Source organism: Halictus rubicundus, chromosome 10 (assembly GCF_050948215.1).
Source record: "Halictus rubicundus isolate RS-2024b chromosome 10, iyHalRubi1_principal, whole genome shotgun sequence".
In the NCBI taxonomy this organism is placed as follows: Eukaryota; Metazoa; Arthropoda; class Insecta; order Hymenoptera; family Halictidae; genus Halictus; species Halictus rubicundus.
Genome location: NC_135158.1, coordinates 10,994,276 through 11,018,376, shown reverse-complemented (window position 1 = coordinate 11,018,376; position 24,101 = coordinate 10,994,276). Strand labels below are relative to the sequence as shown.

Below are 24,101 nucleotides of genomic sequence, written 5' to 3'. Positions count from 1 at the left end.
CTTCTGTTTTCGTGCAGTTTGAGAATCGTTTGACACTGCAGAGACTGTCAATCCGTTACTTATTACAATAATCTGGTGCGCCGAATCCGGGGAGTGAAAACCAGAGGGACCCCGACTTAAAATTTCCTACTTCGCGCAGGCAGTTATAAACGAAAGGCTTTATGCACAAAGTTCTGAAGTACTATTAAATTAAACGGTGCTTAAGAACTTCTTGCATAAAACCTTGTAACTGCCCACCTCAATTAATAGACACGCGTTTGAAATCGTTCTGCTAAGCCGTCTCCCTTCGCGGACGTAAAACACAGTTATATCTTCAGTTTTTGTTATCGTTGAATTAAGCCTGTATCGATCATGCCCACAAATAGGCTTCCCTGAGACGCTCTTACCACCTTATTTAGTATTACAAGTAGATTTAATGGCTGGACCATGTAGCTCCGTTTTGTGACTCGCTTGTAACGAAAGCACACAAGTTTGAAAAACTTTCCGGTTATTGGCGATATAAACTTTCCAAGTGAAACATTTAAAAGTTCCTTTCTCCATTAAAAAAATTTTTTTCCTCAAGAAGTAACATCTGTTATACGTAATGAGAACATGAGTTTAATGAAAATTAAGTAACGTGATTGCGAAGGTATGCTTTACTAGTACTGGATTTAAAAAATGTATAATTGCGACATATTCTAGAAAAATATTATTAACTCTAACAATTGTAGTAGTAAAAGTATTATTATACTTATGATAATTCATTTATAATTTTTTTTCACTTTTTAATTCTGTTATAGTTTATCATTTTATAAAATTTTATCCGAACATTCTACTCGAACCTTTATCTTTATTAAAACATAGATTAAACAAATTTTGTATACTGTGCAAAGCTAATACTTTAAGGTAATATTATCTTTATGGTATTTATACTATCGTATCTATCGTTTTACAATCTTTAATCACTCGTTAATCGTTAAATTACCCAACCTTCTAAATCTTAGAGAAAAAGTTTTAAAACAATTAAAAAAAATAGTTATTTTACTGTAAAGAGTGTGGAAATATTCATTCCGCTCGCTCTACGTGTTGCACGGTACATCGACGTTAAAAACGTTAACGGTAACGCGCAGACCAAAAAAGCGCAACAGAAATGAACGCATAGTGTTAATCAGTTTATCGTTGTTTGAGAAAAAAATATTTAATTTTGGTTTGTCAAGTTCGCAGAATGTTTTGATCGAAACAGATGGTGGTCGATGATAGTGAGTCCCGCTGATTAAAAGCTGCGTATTTTCGCGCCTATTCACGAATCACCGTGCCCGTTAATGGGATTGGAAACAGTGAGTGACGCCGAGCGGGGTGTGAGATCGGTTCAGTCGTTCGTCTGTTCTCTCATGGTTCCGCCCCGGCCCCGGCCCCGGCCTCGGCGTACATTTTCAATTTTGCGCCCCGAGGTTTTAATACCTCGGACAGGGCTTTTCAAAACCTGCCTTTTGTCGCTGCAAGTGACGAGAACTTATTTCAGCAAAAAGTCACTGTCTCGGAAATAACTGAAAGACCATCAAACAAGCTCCCAACGATGGGAAAACCAGTTGCCCGCGACCGCTTCGATCGGTCCGAGGGAAACCTCCAATAATATATAGATCAGAAATCAGCAAATGGAACGAAAAGTTCTCCGAGTGTCTTTGACCGAATAAATTACTGCGTTGAACGGCTCGATAAGGAGCCGATTTCCCGGTTAGAGAATCTGTTTCCGTAAACACTGCATTTCCGATTCTCGAAAAATTATCAATATTTAATTTGTGATAATTTCGTAAAAACAAATAGTACAACCACAAGTCTGGACTCATTTTAAAGCTCGAAGCCTCTACTTTCGCAAAGCAGTGTTCATTTTTCTCTAAGATAACGATGCTTCTGTGGAAAATACTGAATAATTAACTTAGTACTTCTTAATTAATTCTTGTTCCTTGCATGCTGCATCGGTAAACTGCGGATTTTATGCATTTACGACAGAAATGAATGAAGAACAGTTAAAATAGTTAAAGAATCTTCCAAAACTTCCAGTAGAATTATAAATTTCAACGTCAAAGTGGCATCTTAAATATTTTTTCGTTTAATACGAATTATGTTAATTCAGTGGACAGGTCACCCTAGCTTGTAAAGTACGATTTTGCGAACTTTGAGACGGCTTAGAAACGTCCCTTGTCTCGCAGGGTTTACAACAGTCGATCGGTCAGCGAGAATTAACTGGAACATTTATATTCTTGACACGCAATGTTTATTTGCCTCGGTGTGCGTCCCCGCGCGCGCGTCTGTGTACATATACGTATGCGTGCGGGTTTGGTTGGGTTCGTGTGCAGCCCTTTACCGGTGGGCATTAAGCTGTTCGGATTAGGCTGCCCTACGAGGAGAAACTTGCTCCGCAAGATTAACCTATTCCGGAGCTTTATAGAAACTCCGCGCAACCTGGATTACCGCAGCCACCGAAATCTCACTTGCCAGTACACCACTGCCCGCTACGGATACGTAGAATCCCAAACAGATGTTTCCATTTACGCCCTTCTTTGTTACAAGCGATCAGATCTGAACAGCTCTCTCATGAATCGCACCGTATCAAGGCAATCGACTTCCACGAATGCTTTGTGCACGCCGCCGCGGTGTTTTATTGAAGAAATGTTACCACTCTCTTTGACTCTGATACCATAGAACAGTAAAACTGACTCGTTTTTACTGCCTTATAAAAATTATCACATAATTAAGTCGTTGCATATGAAAACGGCTGATATTAGATTAAGTTCTACATTTTCAAAGTTGAAAATATAATCAGGGAGTGATATGTACTTTTGGATAACAGTAACTGGAACGGAACGCGAAAGTTGAATCAAAATGTATTAGAATGTACAATATCGGACAACTTTATGCTATCTTTCGGGTAGCTTCAGTACCCGACTCTTGAAAAAGTTTGCAGATTTTTGAGCGAAAAACTCCGCCGTGGGAAACAAACGAGGAAACTTTTCGGCCATCGTAATAATATAACAAATTCATTGAACATTTTTAGAACTTGTTTGCTCACAGCTGCGCTCTTCCTCAGTCGACAAACTAGGTCCCATTTTGGCAAACACTTTTGCACTGTATTAGGTAGCTTCCGAAAATTATTGTAGCTTTCGAAATCGTTTCATAGTTATAGGTTTTAAAACCTACCTTTTCTTCATTGACTAGAACTTGTTAATTATGGCTTTTGAAATCGTTCGACAATTATCGGTTTCGATACCTACGTTTTCTAATTGACTAGAGCTCGGTAAATCGGGGGACACACGAAAAGAATGTGGGAAAAGAAAGATTAGGCTTGACGCGTGTCGATACCGCTCGCACAGCTATCCATCAACGCAAAAGCTCGGAAATGTTTAGATCAAAGGAGATCAATTACTTACGCTTTGCTTTCGGTAAATTTGTATTCGATGTAACTTGTTCATATATTCATGATGTAGCACGTCACGTTCCATAGACGTCAAAGCATTCATGGGGTTTCCGAAATTTCATTGAATTTCTGGAGTCCGGAACGAATAGTTGAATGTGGAATGCTTGCGTGGAAGCGATATTGTTTTTGGCACATTATTCGGAAAGCAGAAATGGGAAACCGAGCATTTGTTACTTGCGGCTGAACGTAACATTTGTGAAACCTGTAATTTCAGCTGTACGCACGTCTGGCTATGTATATTAGTGCGGAGGTGGAAAGGGGTCACGTACAGAACGCATATTACACAACTGCACCGGTTAATATATCAGCGCATTCCTTCGCGAGCAATACGGTTCTTTTGTGTGCCTGCGTGATAAAGTTGGACACACAACTATACATTCCGTCTAAATGTTGCTTGTAACGCAAATAGAACTCGACTGCTTTGATCAGAATTTGATTGCTTTTCGACTTCAACAATGTATCATTAAAAAGTTTCTGTTTTATATAAATATTTTCTACAAATTTTGAAGGCTTGAATTTCCGAAATTCCGAAAAGTATATGCTCTAATAAATTTAGTCAATGCCGAATCAAATCTAATAATTTAGTTTGATGTCGCAGGTGGTAAAATGTTTGAATAAAATGTCATGCGTTCTGGAACCGAAAATGTCAAAAATCCTACTTTGTATAGAAAAACGTTCCCTTTCCTCCATGAAAATATATTTAGCGATTGTTTGCATATTCGTCTGTTTGAAGTGTTCTTTCTCATGTAGTTTTTCATCGTACAATTAACCGTGCTTTAATAGTTTTGGGTTACTATCGTAGAAGTTCTACATGCATCCCATTCTACTTGCACACAATGGCACTCAAGAGTGCGTTGCGAAATGCAGAACAATCCCTCGTTTATGCACCCTTGAGGATCATGTAGATTTAGGCATTAGTTTGTAAGAATCTCCATAATATCTCTTAGGTTCCCCACAATACGATACAGATGCAAATATTAATTTACAAATCAAGTTTTCGTTCTCGGAAAGTCAAGTTAGACGCTGTCCTGACATAATTACACGCAACTGTTACATTTTCCAATTTTTGCATAGCTTTTTCATTTATCCTAACTAATCAGCGAATCCTTATACAAAATAAATATTGTCTATTCGGCAGGAACAATAATGGAGTAAAAGCTTCGGCAATATTTCAGGAAGAATAAGGGAAAATAATATGCCACGAACTGTCAAAGAGACGTTGCTTATACGTTCCCAGTGCAGACTGACTTGACTGTTGCGATCCAAAAGTTCTATCTTCGAATAACTTCGATCTGAAATAAGTTTTCTACGGGGACGGATCAATTTTGGAAACTTTTCGAAGAATAATGCAGAACAAGTGAGAGGAAGAATGCAATAGAACGAGCGGATCGACAGTTCCCCACACCGTTCAAGAATATGAAACTAAAATATCAAGCTATGCGCCTGCTAACTCGTGTTGCAGTCTATTGGAAAATATTTCAACGTTCGCAATAAGTTCGCAAAAGAAAGCTATCAATAAATTGTTCATTCTCCGAAGACTAACAATTTTGTCGACTTCTATTCCCGTGAAATAATCAAAGGACATTCATTCGCCGATTTCCGTCAATATTTTAACGAAAGAAATTTACAGTAGAAAAACATGCTCTTTTCGAAAGTGATTTAATGGAAAAAATAGTTGCATTTACGCACGATATATCGAGTCGCTCGAACAAAGCGTCGACGTATGCCAGTCGTCAACGCTGTCGACGTATTAGAACCAGGCGATTAACGAAATGTCATTCGCTGTTTGCGAACAAAGCTCCGCGATATTACATTTTTGACGCTAATCGAAAAATTGTCCGGGAAATGTGCAGTACGCTTTTTACAGATACATTTTCCGAAATTACACGAGCAATTCAACGCAAAAAGCTTGTACATCCATCCGATATAAAATTATTTCAAACGAGTCGGTCGAATGGTATTAATATCGCAACTGCATTCGTCCGTCTTTCAAATCGAAACTTTCATTACGGACCGTAGTAATATGAATTTTTGTTCATTAATCGAACCATGAATATGCGCATTACTGTAACGTCCCATAGAAATGGTGAAAAATGTGACATGCCTTTTTACTGAAATACTTATTTTCAATTATTCTTTTTACTTTGCACAACATTACCGAACTAAAACAGTATTTTAGAAACTGCGATTGGGTCAATATAAATCAAATTGATCAAATGAAACACCGTTAGAATTATTTTGATATTTAATCTTTTAACTGGACATGGCGAGTTGACACTGGCTAACTGATCTTTTCTAAAAATGACGATTGGAACATTGACATATTTAAGAGATTGACAGTCGAAACTTATGAAATCAATGTATTAATTAATTTCGGTGTAACAGAAGGAAGGACTTAAAATTTCAGTAAAGTGCTCGACACTTTTATTGTATAATACGCGGCACAGGCTGCCCAGTATCGACTGAATACCACGTTTTCCTTGTAAAACCAATAAATGTCCTAATAGTCGGGGACAGAGGCGCGCCAGAAATTTCGTGCACTTGTGTTTTCCGGAATCAACCGTTTCACGGAGGAAGGGCCAGCTTAAAGATAACCTCGAGCATACACGAACACCAAATGGAAGTAAGGTCGGTTTAGGAACGATAATTGGCGCGAAGGCGAACGTCCCCATCCCATTCCGTCGCGCCTCCCGACAGAATTTCGTAGACCAGGGACGAAATTTGATTTGCAAATTCAGTTGAATCCCCTTCGCCTCCTCGATTCCTAGTCATCCCTTCTTTCACGGTGGTAACCGCGCAGGATATACGCGCGCTCCGTGATGTTGTCCTGCAGGACGCCCTCTGGGCCCCGTGGGAGAGGAGGCCGAGAAAAGACGCGTCGCATGAATTTTAATTTCACTTCGCCTCGTCGCCAAGCGCGATGCACTTGGGACAACGTAACGAGCAGCTAAAGTTTTTTGAGGAAAAATTAAAAGTTTCGCCCACGTTCATCGTGTCCACCCTCACCCCCATCATCTCCCTCCCCACCCCTTCAGGTTTCTTCACCCACCATTCCTTCGGCTGACAAGCTGCACTCGTGGGCCGGAAACGTACTTCGCCGCGACCGAAACCGTGCCGTACCGTAACGTCTACTAAAGTAATTAAGCTGGCCGAGTTGTTGAGACCGAGTAACTTCAGATGGAAGTTGTTTTATTTTCTGTGTGTTCGCTGGTATTCGTTGTCCGATCGCGATCCCGACGTTCCCTTCGAAACGATGCTGCTCTGTCGTCAACGACGCTGATCCCATTAATGGCAGGATTGAATCTGCCGCTGTTCAACTTCAAGAAACTCGCGTAACGGTCTCGATGGATCCTGGTAATGTTTCGTTATTACGTTGTTGAAATGTTTTCACAATTCCGGGAATTTTAACCGCACCCTGTACTCTTTCCTATTTTGTGTATCACCTTCCAACATGTCAAAAGGCCTGAAAATAATCTATAATTTTCTCAAACAATGTTCCGTAAGAATTTAGAAACAACGTGACACTTATGTAATATAAGCTACATGTAAAAATATTGTACTTGCTAAATAAACCACTCGGTTTAACGCAATAATAAATAAATAAATAATCATTTCCTTCGGTGATAGAAAGCAGGGTATAAACACGATGAGGTTTACAACAGGATAAAAAGACAGCTGAATCACCCCAAAACATAGAATGTTGAATAAATATTATTCGTAGCAAACCAGCGGAAAAATCGTAGCGTCCTGTACACCGTTAATCGTTGACGAAGCCACTAATTCAAAAAGGCGGAGGCAACGATCTGGCAAATTACACAGCAAGGTTAAAGAAGAGAAAGCTTGTTCTCGTTAACAAAGAAGGAATTGCTATCCTCCATCGGAACGCTTGACCACATGCAGAAGTTGTAACTCGAGAAAGCTTTTGATGTTGAGTCGACGCGCAATCCGTCGGCATCCAACGGAAGACGGAAGCGCGGACGTGCGCGTGCGCGCCTCGCGGGGGTTGGGCGGATTTGCAAGCCAGATTGAAATTTTGAAATTTAAATCTTCCCGAGACTTGAGCTTAAAAACTCCCGAGCCCCCTCCCCTCCCCTCCCCCTCGCGAACGAACAAATGTATGTATATCAATACAAGGAAAGCGTTGCTAATTGTCGAGCGATTTCGCCCTAGGCCAGACAATTCCGAGATCAAGTGATCTTTTTGTACGATGGACTTGTTTCGTATTCTCTTGTGTGCTATCGGACTCTGGTATCGTTAGGACTTTAACGTGCCTCTGGTATGTTGATAAACCGTTACCGTATTCATAAAGAAATTACGCCTGTGACGCTCGGCGACTGCGGCCACGTTGCTTTGAACAAAATGTTTACAACACCGGGGGCATAATGGTGCATGAATATTTGCGATCGCAGATGATCACAGCTAACCGATCAAAGTTTCACGTGCACCCCGAGGGAAACGATAGATAGAATATTTTATAAACAACATTTTCTGCTGAAAGTTTTCAACGAAGTAGTGCGACATCAATATCCGCACCTTCTTTTTTATTCGCTTTAAAATTGATTATTTAGGTTCGGAATTGTCAATGCGACCTAAGCTAAATATTTTATTTTACTATTTTATTACGAATTCAAAGAAAAGCAGATGCTTTGATCGTCACTTGGAGGAAACAAACGTACAAACGAGAGCATAAATTTCGTGAATGTGTTCGGTTTTTGGTAAAGATTCTGCAACATAGGGAACCACTTTGGTTCCCTGGCAATATTCCGTCGATCTAATTCCCAAGGTTGGCGAATCGCGGCATTTTCTCTTGATTCGTCGTTTTCCCCAAACTCGTACATATCTTTCCCTGTGTATTCGCCGGGTTGTGAAGCAACTCGTTACTTTACTTTGTTCTTTGAATTGGATAGTTTGCCATTAGCAATCATAACAACGTCCTTTGGTCCATACCTCGAGACTGATGGAGACGACGGAGAGGGTGCCAACCAAGGAGTTGGGGTGAGTTTGTTTATTCAAGATTCCGCGTTACCCTCTTCGCGCTACTGACGGAGGTTAGCCTTGTTTTCCGCCCACGTAGTCCGTGTTAATTTCCATTTTTATTGCAAAGTCAATTGCATCCCCTCTCCGTGGTCCAACGTTCTCCACTTAACCTGCCTATTCTATATTTACGTTGCATGTATTTTCGATTTACCATCACCTACCGTTACGGATACAACAATTACTGGCACAGTGAGTCGCTTGACTTTCTCGTCACAGGCACATCGGGTTCCGAATCAAACTTACCTGAAACATAAAGAAATTATCTCGTTAGCACTTTTGAAGAGAGTATTGTGTCAATGAATATTTTAAGTGGTGCATATCAACCGCAAAAATTCGATTTTATAGTGCATGCTATTTTAACCTTATTGCATTAAAATATCCTAGTGAAATTCGGTTTATTCTAAAATATCACAATAGAAATGAATTTCTGAACCAGGGTAAACATTAATGCTACTTATATGTGACTGACGTAGCACTTAGCGTATTAAATGAGAAAAATTTCAAGTATTGTATCAGTGTAAATTGTGAAATCATTAAAAACATTTAAAAAATGGGTTCATGAAGGTCAAATGATAAATTGGCATTATTAGATTGAATTATTAGTTCAAGTAGAACTGTAAGCATATACGAGACAGAAGCGACCAACGTTATGGTTGTACCAGAGCAGCACTGCAGACGATAATGCTTCATCAGTGCAACAGATCTCGACTAAGCAGAACATCACTGTATTTAATTGAATGAAACACCGATCAAAATATTCATGTAAACGCGTTTAAAGTGAAATCAATTTGACGAAGATTTTGTTAATAATCTTGAATAGGATGCAATCTACGCTGCATATATTATGGGCGCAGTTGTGGAAATCATTCACGAAATGATTAAGAAATCGGAAAGACGTAGAAAGACTAATACGAACTCTAATACGAATTGATTCGTTCGCAGAGGTTAGCAGGTTAAACACTCTCATTATTCATCGGATCAACCTCCCCGTGATTTCTTTCTCTTTTAAAAGATTCGATCTGAGCTCAATGGGAAATCCATTTTTCAGCAATAGAAGAGACGAAAGTGAAAATAATGGAATTCCTTTAAAGCCTGTCGGAATATGACTTCGAGAATTGTTTTAAACCGTGACAGCATCATTTGCAGAAGTTTCTTAAATCATTACAAATTACTGTGTACAATGATTCTACTTGCAGAAAGGAGTCGAGAAAGAAGATTAATGCGACAGCAATACAGCTTTTTTCAGACAAAACATAAATTGAAATTATTCCTGTTTAAATTCAGAGAGGATAAAGCAGTTACACACTATACTGTCAAGAGATTGGAATCCAATGAAAACTGATTCAGGAAACACAATATTCATTAATATATATGAATCCACACTGATTGCACAACATTGCCCAATTTCAAATATGAAGGATCACGATAGTAAAATTTCAAAAATTGAAATTCTATATCCCACAAGATTTTTTATCAAGCGTTTAAGCAAATGATCCATATTCGACAAACGATAACCGTAACATTTAAAGAATTTACCGGATAAAGTAATTTTCTATACAGTTGCTAATTTTTATCCCGTCGGAATATGTTATTGCTATCAATGTTGAAACGATGGAATGATTACTAAAAGTAATAACATCTGGGTTAGGTCTGTAACACGTTTTCCGCGTACCGTCGCGCGTCGGCTCGTTTGAACTACACGTAACCCGTTACAATGAATATTAAAATGAAGAAAAACAAAGAAAACTGTAACACATTGATCGCTATAGCATTGTGACGCTAAACCTGTCACCCGTGACACGAACGGAAGAGTGTCAATAATTAAGTAGAAAGACAATTCGTTATTAATTTTCCGAGTACTTGCCACGAACAGATATATTCATTTGCGTACAATGGTCGCGTGGAATCGCGTTCTGAATAAACGTTGAACCGGAATCACGATACTCCCGAGAAGGAGCGGCAACGTTTAACGCTGTTTTAATGGTCCATCGTTGAAGCAAGCAGGTGTGAAGAAGATACGCCGCGAAATAATTCTAAAACCTACCCCGATCCCTCAGAAACACTTGTAAGGACTTGACGACCGATAAATTTTCGAGATGCCCGCCCTCTGCGGGCAACGGGCGGAAGAGAAGGTAGGCCGTAAAAAACGAAGTAAGAAATATCAATGCACACTGTCAGCGAGCCGTATTACTCAGAAACTGATACGGCCATCGGTGACAATCGAGCGTGAGGAACGATATTAGTAATAAAAGCGTAAATAAGTTCGAAGCACCCTTTTCCCGCTGCTTTTATGCCAGCCGCGGTATCGAACTGGAATCATTCATAAAAGATGGCCGTATAACTGTACGATTCAAACGCCTCACTAACACTACCAAATCAATTTAAGAACGGTAATACTCGCCGGAACATAAAAGTCCCGGGGAAAGAAAATGCTTTCAGAAATTTTACCGCGCTGTGCAAACACTGTGAATATCATAACGAATATCACTTGTAACTATTCAACGAAACGAGATAACTGAGCCAATTTTTGTTTTTAATGAAAAGTCTAGAATATGTAGTCGTTCCTCCATAGCACAATAAATTGTTTTCCACAAATAAACACACACACACACACACACACCGTATTAGTTTATGTTAACAACGACGGGAAACTTGTTTAAAAGATATTTTAAACGTTCAATACATTTCACGGATTTAAATTTTAGAAGATTGCACACGTAGTTTCATTTACTCGCTGATTTGTTATTAAAGTTTGTCGGGCGCACGTCTGGTTCGAAATTAATATTGCATTAAACGCGCTTCCAACGGTTCGGAATATTTTCGAGAAAGGTTCTGGCAGCATTATGAGCGGTCGAATACGGAATTCAATTGATTGGGGACATTCAGCGACAAACGGGAGATACCGTCCTTTTGATTCAGCTAGACGGAAGGTGAGGTATTCGTATTGGACATATTGAGTACTACACAGTATGGAACCGGAACCCTCCACCATGGAGCACCTACAGAGGCAGAACCATAACGGAGTATAATTCAGTACAGCTCTGGTATGTATGTATAGTACGTACTCCATTCTCCGGCAATGTTACGTGCACGCTCCCTGTGTCCTACTGCAATGCCCTGCTATAATGCATTAAACCTGAGTAGAACACTATTTATATACCGTACATGGACAAAGGTATATAAAGTACCTGACCTCCGTCTGTTCATGTACTCGAGTTGCATGCACGACAGAGTCTCGAATCGCATTAAAGGACTGCGGGCCGCCATTGCTTTTCGCAATGCAGAAATCAAAGAGGAGCTCGTTAGCTCGAACGAAACTGGCCAGGCTCGCGGAAGAATCCGTCAAAGAAACTCTCTATAGCGGCGCAACGGCACACTGGTGAAAATTTGAATCGCTAAACGATCGATATTAAATTTCATTCACCGGAGGATTATATCCGCTGTCCGAGAGGCATCGAGGGCGGGATTCGACGAACGACTTTTCACAATGGAACGTCTCCGGCGACCAGCAGCTGCACTTCATAAATCATCGGGAGTAGTATAGCCCGGCGCTTGTACAGCGAGACGGAAACGAATTTCCGCCTATATCAGCACACGGGATTTCCTGGCCGACGAAAACCCACGGGCGGTATATTTGTTTGAAGAAACAAGCCCGGCGCACAACGATTTATCACCTATTAACTGACAAACGAAGTGTCACTGCTCCGCCGAGAGGAATGTCCACGTAATTCGCGGAACAGCGCTACACTGTCTCTACAGATGACATCTCAGATTATGTCCGAGGCAAGGGAAAAGGGATGGTCGGAGTTTCTGGTGGCGCGGCTGCAGCCCCTCGCGTTCCCGTTCCCGTTCCCGTTCCCGTTCCCGTCCTTCCGCCTCCAGGAAACAGGGGAGCGAGCTTCATTTATCTTGTTAGGGATCACATTGCATCCCGACAAATGCAACATCGCCGGTAGAACGCATCGCTGAATAAACTTTCGAAGTAACGCCGAATAAACGCCCGAGGGCCGGGAGCGCTCCCGCGAGCTGTAAGCAGCTTTTTGCGTGAACGATGAAAACCCCGAGAGTCAACCGTAAAAATGCGGCGGAGAGCCAGCGCGATGAAAAGTGCGCGACATCCGTCACTCGGTTCAGTTTCCGTGAACAAATGGGAATTGCGTTATTTAAGAAAAGAAAGGGCCCGGCAAGGAAGACAGATATCCGACACTTTGAGCGAGCTGCACACGCTCGGTTTTCCATTACGCGTGCGTTCCAGAAATGAACGGGAAACGAGGGAAAAAGATATTTCGCCGAGACACGGAGAAGAGATAACGGCGTGCTCCTCGCGTTGTTGCTTAAAACGTTCGAGCTGCTGCCTCGAAGCGGCTTTAAACGCCGAAGCTGCTTCCGTGGTGCGCGTCGAAGCCAACAGAGGCTCGCCTCGAACGCATCTATGTATGCATAAATACATATGCATTACGCCTATCCTGTCCTTTCAATGTAAATCTTTGCTTTCACCCATGTCAATCGGGGATACGAGACGGAAATTACAAAACGCCGGTGCACGCAGCATGCCAGTCGATGGGTATTTCCACGTCGGGGAAAAATACGTTACAAATCCAACTTTAACCTCCTCGGGATTCCGGTCACGTAGCCTCGTCCAAAGATATATATCGTATATCGCCCGGCACGTCGGCCCTTCTTCACATACTCCACTTTCGAACCTCATTCCAGCCACTTCGGCCCGCCTCTCGAGCTAATGTCACACGCGTACTGAAAAGTTATACGTCCTCGCGGCCAAAGGCCAAATAGATTTTACTTATCGAGCGATTTTAATGCCCGAAGCAATGCATACGGAACCGCCGTGCCGACGCGAAAGACATACGCCTGGAAAATCCCACGGAAAAATCATTTCGCGAGAAATTTTATCCCTTCAACGAAAGTCGACGTGTTAATAATTAATTTAATATCTCGCCGTACAGAAAAATTGAACATCCTAAAGCATCGAATCACTAGTTATATTTTTAAACACTGTATAATGAATTTACAACTGTCCTAGGAGACTCTTCGTGTTGAGCGTCTGACCAATAGCGGACCTTTTCCACTAGAAAGTGAAGCTGCTCACTGCTCGCGAAATTAGCTATTGAATTTTGTGTCCCTTTTTTACAAACAAATTGAATTTCCTAAAGCACCGAATCACTAGTTACATTTTTTAAAAATATATATTAGATCTACGATTGTCACTACGAGCTCCTTGGTATCGCACGTCTGACTAATCGCGAATCCTTTCCACTGGAAAGTCAAGCTGCTCACTGTACCGACAAGTATTTTGCGTTCCACAGGCGAAATACACACATTTGATTCTAATTATCGCAACAACGCGTACCCTTCCTACAGGAAAATTGTCTTTGATTTTACAACCATCATTCTTATGCAATTCAATATCGTCGGCCACCGGTTACCCCCATTCAACGGATTAAGTTAAAACCGTAAGCGCTCGAAAAGGTAATTTTTATGAAAATCACGTGCACGGTGTAGGCCGCGGCGCATCATACAAGTCTTAAAATGAATAACTATGTTTACGTGGGAGCAGAACGCAGTGTATGCATTTAAATGGAACAGGTGCACAGCGTTGTTTGGAAATGGTTCGGGGTCTCAAGGAACAACAAATATCATATGCACATATTTAGCAGCTGCATATTATTTCAAAACAGTGAGCTCTTGGATCGTAGACCATATTGTTGTTCCACTGTTACTTACGAATTCCGCATCTACTAAATTTTATTTTCACTGTATCAATTTCTAGCGTTTCGTGCATACCCGGCGAAATATCTTGCTAGGCAACGGTCATGGCTGCGGTTTTCATATTCTACTAACCGTGCAATTTGTATGTAACTAGTTTAAGGTGATAAACTGAACAATTACGTGATTAGAAAAAATAGAATTCAAAATTATCAGCAAAAGGCATTCTCTGTTTAACATATTCTCTGTTCATTCTTCACTTCAATATCCGCACTCTGCACCAAACAATCACTGAATTTTTACAAATTGGGATAGTCATGCCAGAAATACCCTAAACGATACAATTACGTGATTAGAAAAAATAGAATTCAAAATTATCAGCAAAAGGCATTCTCTGTTCATTCTTCACTTTAATATCCGCACTCTGCACCAAACAATCACTGTATTTTTTTAGCATTGGGATAGTCATGCCAGAAATACCCTAAGCGATACAATTTCTAGTCTGATTCAGATACAACAACTTTTGGGGCTCGAGATTAATAATTTATAACTTTGTAAACCGATCAAGAGACACTACAAAACGATTAAAACAGCATCCTAAATCTACTTTGTAAAGTTAACGAGCTTTGCGCTCGCTGGAGCGGACAACATGGCTATTCATTTATGATTCGTAATAAACATTTCACGAGCAGCAGCGAAACATTCCGTCCGCGAGAAGAGCAGCACTTTTTGGAACAACAGAACGAGTCGAACGCGAGAATGGATCCGAAAACGAGACGTGACGTTACAAAAGATGATAAGTTTTTCCAGTTTTGCTTGTTCTGGGTCGAATCTAATAAAACGAACGGCGTAATTTGCGATAAATGAAGGAGCGATTCGTGTAAACGTTTGAAGATTTCGAGATCGGTCAGAGCTTTGTGTAACGCCGCAAGACATTCGAGAGATCAATAGGCGCTGGAAAAGAGCCCCTCGCGGTTGTACCTGCGAGCAGTTTCGCAGGAATATCAGAGTATCCTTAAACTCCCGATTACCGGCTTTCGAGTTTTGTTCCCGGAGGCGGCAACAGGTTACTGGCACGCGCCGCTTGCCGACTCGTCGAATCGACCACGGGGACGGTCGCGTGTGCGTGTCTGCTCGATTCTCGCGTGTTCATCTCTCTTTCTCCCATTCTCTCTCTCTCTCTCTCTCCCTTTCTCACCCCCTGACTCGCTTACTCTTGCTCATTCATTCAGTCCTTCGCGCGATCCGATCGGTTCCGCGGAACTTCCTCGAGCAACCCCCGAATCCGACGAAGAGTTCCAACGCCGTGAACGGTAACACGGCGTGGCCGAGACGGGTCGTTAAACGTGAGTATCAATGGGCTAACCTATGATCCATATGCGTGGCGACCAATGGGTGTCCTACGCCGCCGCACGCACACGTGCCACACGAGTACAAGGACGTCGCAGGTAACCACGAGGAGGACGATATCACCACACAAGGCCAGCGACGTGCGTCGCTCTGCGAACTTCCTCCGCTGCGCGTCACTGTTGTATGTATGTATGTATGTGTGCGTGCTGTGTAAAGCGCGGCGCGTACACGCGTGTCACCCTCCTTCTCCGCGCCCAGCGTTTTTGTGTATTATTTTCTTCTCCTGGATAACATTCGACTGGCGAATCGACGGTTGCCTGTTTCTTTTGGTCTCACTCCCGGGTTACAGTCGATTTTCAACGTTTGTACAGATATCTTTTCCTTTTCTACGTCTGCACTGTCGACGGGGGCACAACACTGCGCCGAGTGACGACGAGGGATAAACAAGAACCTGCGTGGGGATTACAGTGTAAACCGCGCACGGAAACACAGGGTGCACGAGCGTATATATATATATCTATATCCATATACAATATATATATACATATATATCTATATATATCTCTCTCTCGTAATTTGTTGGTGACCACCTCGCGTGGACAAGGGACGGCTGAAAGGTCTATTTTTCACAGGCGGTTTTGTTGACGACACGATTCTCGGGGAAAAACACACGCAGCGCGCGGCGTGGCGTGGCGTGGCGTAGCGGCGAGTCGGATAGCTGACTGGCGGAGAGCCGACGACTCTCGTTCGGTCTCGGTTCTCGGTCGTGGCCGTGGGGATCGCTGCTGGCTGGTAACGCGCACGGGTGGATGCCCGCCGGAAGGCTAAAGGGGGCGAGGAGGTAGAAACCGAGGGAGTTGCTTGCTCGAAATCGGTGGTAGGGTAGCTGGCGGTGGAGGCAGCGGTGGTGGCGAACGTCGGCTCTGCACGACTATCGGAGGGAGAGTGCCGAGGCCGAAAGACCAAGCGAGACGACCGTGCGAAAACTGACAGCAAGGCGCGGCAAAGAAAGAGAGACAGCACCCTGATGGCTCCGGACGGAGACGGAGCCACTGTAAAAGTGGAAAGTTGGAGAAAGAAGGGACAAAAGCAGAGGGTATGAGCTAGAGAAAGATGTGCATATACATAGAGAGAGAGATAAAAGAGAGAGAGAGAGAGAGCTACCGGTCGAAAGTGGGGCGAGGAACAACACACCCCTGGTGGAAGAGAGACAGTCACTCCTCCGCATGCGGTTGTAACAGAGGGCGCCCTCTCCCTCTTGGTCTCTCCCTCACGCTCGCTCACTTTCTCTCTCTTTCTCTGTTGCTCTCGCCCCCGTTTCACAGAGGAGCGCGCGATCTGGAAAGGGATGACGCGGAAGAAGAACGAGACGGAGCTGTTCAGGGGAAACGGGAAGGAGACCGTGAAGGAGACGGGGTAGGGGAGAGGCGGAGGACGACGGGGTTGCCTACCCTATCCGTGTAGCAAAGTAGCAACAGGCGGCAGCGGTCCTCTCTCTTCTACGGCGAGGGCCGACGAACGCCGCGCGCCACGTTTCTCGTCGACGCCAGGCGCCACTGCCGTCGACGCTCTGACGTCACAACATCGTGACGTAGGCGTGGTCACGGATGCGCACTAACACCTCGCTTGTCACCGTTGTCATAGTGACTGGTTCGCCTGTGCCCGCGTTTCGTCGTCGTTGCCGGTACGTCCTCCGCACACCATCCCTCAACCTCCTGCGTCGCCGCACACTCCTCTCTCAGACCACCGAATAGCCCCCTACATCGGTTCAACCCTCTCTGCTTTGCTGTTCCTCGCTCTCTATCTGGTTGCTCCGTTGCTCTCGTTCCTACCTTTTCCACTTTCCCTCTTTGTCTCTGTTCCTCTTCGGCCGCGGAATACGTCGCCCGCCGCCGCCGCCGCTACCTTTCGATGTACGTCGACGGTGTGACGCGACGCGGCGCTGTGGCAGCAGCGCCGGCGAACAGCTTGAAATCCGTGGAGGAAAGAGGAGAAAAAACCTGGCCATTATAAGTGAAACGAAGAACATATCGTCGACCAGGGTGGGGAGGGCACCCGCGTGTACACATGTACGCGATGGTGTACCAGCGTTGTCACGGTAACCGTAGCTCAAAACAAGCCTGCGCGTTTTTCAATTCGAATGCACTCGCTAGGAAGTGATGAGGTTATAATGAAGTTCCTGCATACCAGCCCCGATGTGCCTCGCGCGCCCGTTGCCACCATGTTGCGTTGCGTAACGCCTCGTTCTTCAACAGCTGTAGCTACCGACGCGACGCGACGCGACGCGACCCGCCGCCTGCGCCACGGGGTTGCTGCGAAACCTGCCTTCTTCTTTCACGCATCTTTTATCTCGGCACAATGTACACTCTACGCGGCGCTTGTAGGGTGAAATTGAGTATTTGAAGTGATTGCGTTGTATTTTTCGGTTATACTACTGCTCGCCATTCAGATGGAATGATCATATCCAATGTTTTTCATGTTGTCAGCAGGTTGAACGACGCAAGAATTTTATGCGTTTCGCCCAACTTTCGATTATTTCATTCGTAGAAGTACCTTCAAAAATATGGTTTAAATAATTGATGAATACCTAATTGATATGTAGCAATACGTAGTAAAATAGCATATCATAGTGATAAATTGATTGATATGGACTCTTGGTGACTTTTCTGCTTGTTAACAATCTGGGCAAGTAAAATCAATTTTCCATTTATGGTGCAATGTGGTCCTAGTACGGTAGCAAGTGGCTTTAAAGTAGAATAAGGCGAAATTAATCAGACATGCCACTAAAAATTCATTTTTCGTTTTGGTAATTGCTTTTGATCTACAAGACTGTTTGATTTAAGAACTTCAGACGTCTTTTTTATTATTAAACACAAATTTTGTATATGAATAAACCGGGAATTGACTACCTAAATACCAATTGAAATATTCTACAAGAACGATGAAAAATCTAATATAAAAGACGATTTGCATAAACTTGTTGACAGTGGACCTACAAAATATACGACTTTTAAAAACTGTAAAACGGAAAATTTAATATTCAAAAGCGACACTGTTCGAAAAAAACAATGGTCCATAATTTATTCAGTATTGGACCTACGGTTTTTAAAAACTGACAAAGAATTGAAATATTAAAAACATTACGTATTAAAAATACTAAAAATATTGTTCACAAAAAATCCCTTAATTGTGCCCATCCTCTATTAAAAGATACTCTAATTGAAATATATCTCCAACACAGACAATATTAATTTCCAGGGGATCCGAAATGTCACGAAAAATGCGTTTATTCGATTTAAAAAATATAAACGAATCCGTAGGATATTAATAAAAAATTTTAATTAAATTGGGAGGTATCACAGTACTGACGGACAGCGCTAATCGATTTTTAAATATTTTTTAGTGCGCTTGTTTGATGCTAATTAGAAGCGGTGGAATCACGGTTATAGCACTAATTGGTCTTAGAAAGGTTTAAGCCGTATGATTCCATATTCTATAGCTAAACTAGTGTGGCTAGCGGTTATTATGCATTAGAAACGTGCGTCATGGCTCATGCACCGTGAACATCGACACGATCAAGTTCCGCCTAAAGCGTCTGTCCTATAGCTTGATTCAAACTCAACCATTAGTCGCGAGGTAGCTGTTATATGTATCTGGGCCTAATGAGATTTCCATGTAGCGTGAATGAATTGCTCCGGATACATTCGTACATAGACACGCGCATACATACTCGTGTACATGCGTTGTACAATATATCTATATACAATGAATCATATCTGCACGCCTCCCGCCACCGGTATTATTTTGCCCTTCGTTAGCGTGACTATTTTTTAAATTACTTAGGAAGAGTTAATAATTCTACGCCGGTTGCAAGCTACCGGGCGAGTATCATAATTTAAAATTACAACGATGTCAGTTCGCGGAGTTAATAAACTCGGCGGATAAGTTTTCCGAGAGAGTCGAGCTCGCGATTTTTAGTTAAATTGTTGACGTTAAGGTTCGCCTTCCATCAAGAAAAGTTAAACGGTACGTCGCGATGAAATTTAACTTTATGTTGTAAACTGTAAAGATCATCCTCGTCCGCCGCGACTAAACAAATTGTTCCTTGCGTCGAACTTTATCGGGAAGTTCTCTCAAAACGACGTTTTCCAAGAAAAAAAAAAAGAAATGAAAAAAAGAAGCTGTAATGTAACATCGCGCGCAACATGTCGAATAATTGTTATCGCTTTAAACGATTCGCTTGCTTATCGGGACCGGGAGAAGGGACAACGAAGTTTCGATTCGAGAAGAAAAAGTAATTATTACGAGTTCGGTTTCTTCGCGAAGTCGTCTGCTCGTAGTTTCCGTTTATTCGAACACAAATGGATTCTTAATTATCCTTAATTCGCGCTAAATCGAGCTTGCAAGCGTGACGAACAGCGCGACGCAGCCCGGTGTCATTAACGAAATAATGGGAATTAATTTTGACTAGTGCTTCTCTTCGGCAAATCAATCGCGCTCACGGGATACGATTCAATTCCACCATTATGGATTCCGATGAACAGACCACGTGCATGCAATAATTTAATTCTCGAGTGCGGCCTTTCTGATAATATTTGCGCGCGCGTGTAGACGCCGCATTCCTCGCGTCTGTATCGTACAACAACTTTCTATAATGTACCAATTACTTGCTCGAGAACAAGGAAAATTAACGCACGCGTCGCATAGCCAAATGCATTATATGGCAAATACAGCGTTAACTCGCCTAATAACAAAGTTGATTTCCATACTGGTTCTTCGTTACCATACAAATATTAAATATCTATATTACATTTTCTTCGTTTTATATTGTAGTCCATTTTATTGTATTGTCGATAATTGTACACGTGTTTCCACGGATTGTTCAAGACTGTTCTCACGTATAAATTAAATAAATATTTCCTAGAAATTACCGTGTGGAATTTTTCTTTTGTACGTATCTGCCCTGCACCATTTATTACCAGCACGATTTATTTCCCGTGCCCTTAAAAATTATCTCCGCAGAATGAATCAAACCAACGTTCCTGTATCTGCGCAGGTTCCGCCCTCGCATTCCCGCCATCTCATCGTATTCCTCATCATTTACTTACGTTCTCTGCTCGCCTCTCCTTTGCTATCCGCTGTGTCGCTTCTACAGACACCCAGCTTCGACCCAATTACAGTGATAGGGACAAGACCCGGCCGTGTTCTACAAATTGGGTTACAAGGCACCAATAATCTGTCGCATAATAAAGCGATTAATGAAGCGATAAAACGTAACCGCGGCAATGATTCACAATTAGGATCACTGTCATCCCCCGGCGAGCGAACGTTCGCTCCGCCGTATCGGATCTCAATTCCAGACTTTATTGCATTTTATTTGGGAATGTAACGGGACACGGCGATAAGCAACGGACGAAGAAAGTTGCACGGGGGTTGGTTCGGGTATTTGATCAATGCGCGAGGGAGGAAGACCGTTCTAATTCCAGGACAAATTGCTTCGACAGCATTCTCCGATGAAACTTTAAGCAACGCGCCTGTTAATACCCACCAGTATGGACGCTGCCCGGCGAAATAATTATGATGTAACCGTGGTCGACGCTATCGACTTTTTTCCGGCGACTGGAAGAGAAAAATACGCCAGACTCAAAACCAATGGACAGACAATCGCATCGTCCAGGAATCCCAATCAGCCACAGCAATGCAAAACAAGGATCAAGGATAGGAAGAAAGTACAAAATAAAGACTATCATGAGAAGAATGAATCGTTACAAAAATTGTAGTGTTATCCGAGACGCGCCAAGTTGTATGATCGGTTGCGCCTCGCGACCCGGGATGGTTAATAATCCATTCGAGTGGTCGATGCGAGGACAAATAGTTAATTTAGAAAAACAGAAAAAATTGAAAAATAGACCGTCCGCGAACGAGGGAGCGCGCGTGGCGTTCGCGCTTCGCAAAGCGGTTTCATACAGAAAGAAAAAGAAGAAGCGGGAAAAATACACGATTTTACGTACATGAAATTGAGTTTAAAAATGTTTGATGTTGATTGTAGGTAATTCAATCAGAGCGTAGCGAGTAATGAGACGGAAGCGGGGCTAAAACCCAGCTCGCTTGGGCAAATGCTCGTCGACTACCCTCCGTTGTCCCTCGTATCCGCCCACCCCCGCGTTTCGATCCTCTCGCTCCCTCCGACGATTTCCCACCACTCGTCGCGTGCTTTCATCTCCCTCGTCGGTCCCCGACTTTCTGCCGGCAAGTTCGATCGTACCGTGAATATGAATTAAGTTGATACGATTTGAACAATCTACTAGGCCGGGCGCGCCCGCGCGCGCGGGAGGAGGTAACCAAGAGCCATTATATGGAGGTAAATCGTCCGATGGTGATTTTCCTAAAGTGGATCAGTGTGCGTTGCGTTGGAAGAGGCACCGAGGATACCCAGCGCACCGCGTTCTACAAATAAGATCTCCGCCGGTGATTCTCTGCAAAAATCTGGACTAATATGCCCTAATAGTCCTATAAAGTAGTCTGGCAGACCATAAAGTCGACCAGCGATATCTTTCGTTGGATAACGATAGCAAAATTGGTGCCGTTTCTCGAGGCAGAACTGAAACATTTTTCTAGTTTGACGTCGAGAAAATCAAGTGGAAAAATCGGTCGGCTACCATGATTAAATAATTAAACAGGCTAACGAAGAGATTATCGGCGTGCGCGGAAGTTTTATTCGGATTTAATGAAAGGACTCGCCAAGCTTCCGATGTAGTGCCACAGGTGCGGAATAATTTTCGCCGCTTTCGGTGACACGGACGCGAACGGCAAAAAATACTGTCCGCCACTATTCAGTCCCATCGTTTCTCACGGTTTCGTCATATAACTAGCCATTGTTCCCCATGCTCGAAATCCAGAGGCGCCGTGCGCGCCGGTAACATTGCTGACAGAATCGTAGAACGTGGATGGAGCGCGCAACGATCCGCTCGTAGTTACGCGGTAGTGGCGTTACATTGTTTCATATGGACGCATTGTTTACGGATCCATACACGAAAAAGAATGAAAGCACTCGGATACGCGCGTAGATCCGTCTCACCCGCTTAAACCCTGCCAATTTATTCGAACCCGTTCGCTGTCCCGAGGGCTCTGCCGGCGGTCCTCCTTACGAAACTTCGACGGGCTCGTAAAAATCGACTGGCTTTAATCGTCGTTTTGATTTCCATAAACCCGAGCCCCCGAGAAAGTGAATCTGGTTAACTGCGTATATCCCGTTGTTGCGCAACACGCCACCAGGTAGTATTTACGCGGCCATGTATCTTCGGTAGAGTTTACACGGCGAAGAAATTTACACATTCGCGAGTAAGATACAACTGAGCGGCTGAAGTTGAGATTTATGCGATGTAATGTCTGATACAAGTTATTCTGCGAGCGTTTTAAGTATCCCGCTGCAAACAACCAACTTCCGACTACGAGAACCGACGGCGTTGGCGAACCCTAATAATCATCGTAAATCGGCCAAAAATGACGACCGAACGAACGTTGCTCGCATCTCCGTCGCATCGGCGTGTTTCGCTTAATGAAAAACAAGAACATAAATTCGACGTACGCGGGACGCGTCGAAGCGTACGCGCAGGCCGGCACAGCAGAAAACAAAATGTCAATCGCCGAAAGTTAATAAACCGTCGTTCCTGAAACGACGTCGGGCGAACGTTTTGAAAATGGTACATTCCGCGCTTGATGACTGACGGACGTCCAATCACCGGAATGACAGTCGACTCGCAGGAACCCGCCTCGAAACCCGGTTCGCTAAATATTCTCACACTTTTTCCTTCCAGGAATTTCAATTTTTCCCGACCGTACGAGGCAGTTCCCGAAATCAAATGGATGTCAGGCCTCCTTCGACTCCACGAATACCGATATCTCCGAGATTTTTGTCCCCCCCCGCCCCCCTTACCCTCACCGTCTATAGCGATCGACGACGTCGCTCTTTCGCCAGCGTTTACGATCGGTTCAACCATTTTTACGAGCGTTCGACTTCTACCCCTTTCAGTCTCCGTAATGTCTGTCCGTTCCATGTCCATCTCCCCCTTCCCCCGCTCCCTTCTCTACCCCCGCTCTACATGAATTCTTTTCTTCTCTTTCCCCTTTTCATTTTACTTCGGACCGCGCTTTTACCGAAACATACGCGGTGACTGAAAAACACGGGAAATTATCCGATAAACGATCAAGCCTGTTTCATGTTCTAACAAGGAAAAATTCCAGAATTTATGAATATTTTCGGAATAAGAAGAATCGATGGATTCTTTTATTTTTAATACCAAGGAGAATAAAATAAACTTGTTCTGTACGGAAAGTAAATTCTCTCGATTGGAAATATTAACTCTCTTGCTCTTTATCTGCAACACTTGCACAAGTAGAAACGGACAGCCACAGTCAGACACATTAGCTGATTCTTTGCTTAATGGTGTTCCCGTTAAAATGTTGGAGATAGTATAATTGAAAAATAATACTCGACACCTGAAATAAAAATTTTATATTAAATAATTGTTAACCGTTA

General features: G+C 43.0%; 1 protein-coding gene across 14 annotated transcripts in view; it reads right to left on the bottom strand.

The window, feature by feature from the left end:
• The window catches only part of Bru3 (CUGBP Elav-like family member bruno 3), a 781,126-nt gene that overhangs the window by 307,746 nt on the left and 449,279 nt on the right, over positions 1–24,101 (bottom strand). The window contains exons 1-2 of one of the 14 annotated variants that reach the window (XM_076794639.1): positions 16,153–16,448; positions 15,579–16,013 (exon numbers count right to left, since the gene is read on the bottom strand). The exons of 2 other annotated variants lie outside the window; for them this stretch is intronic. In XM_076794639.1, the coding sequence (XP_076650754.1) occupies positions 15,579–15,589 (11 nt within the window). In that variant the 5' untranslated portion in view covers positions 15,590–16,013; positions 16,153–16,448. Of the gene's footprint in view, positions 1–15,578; positions 16,474–24,101 lie in introns of those variants that run through there. 11 more of the 14 variants (XM_076794651.1, XM_076794650.1, XM_076794644.1 and 8 more) reach the window with 11 other exon arrangements.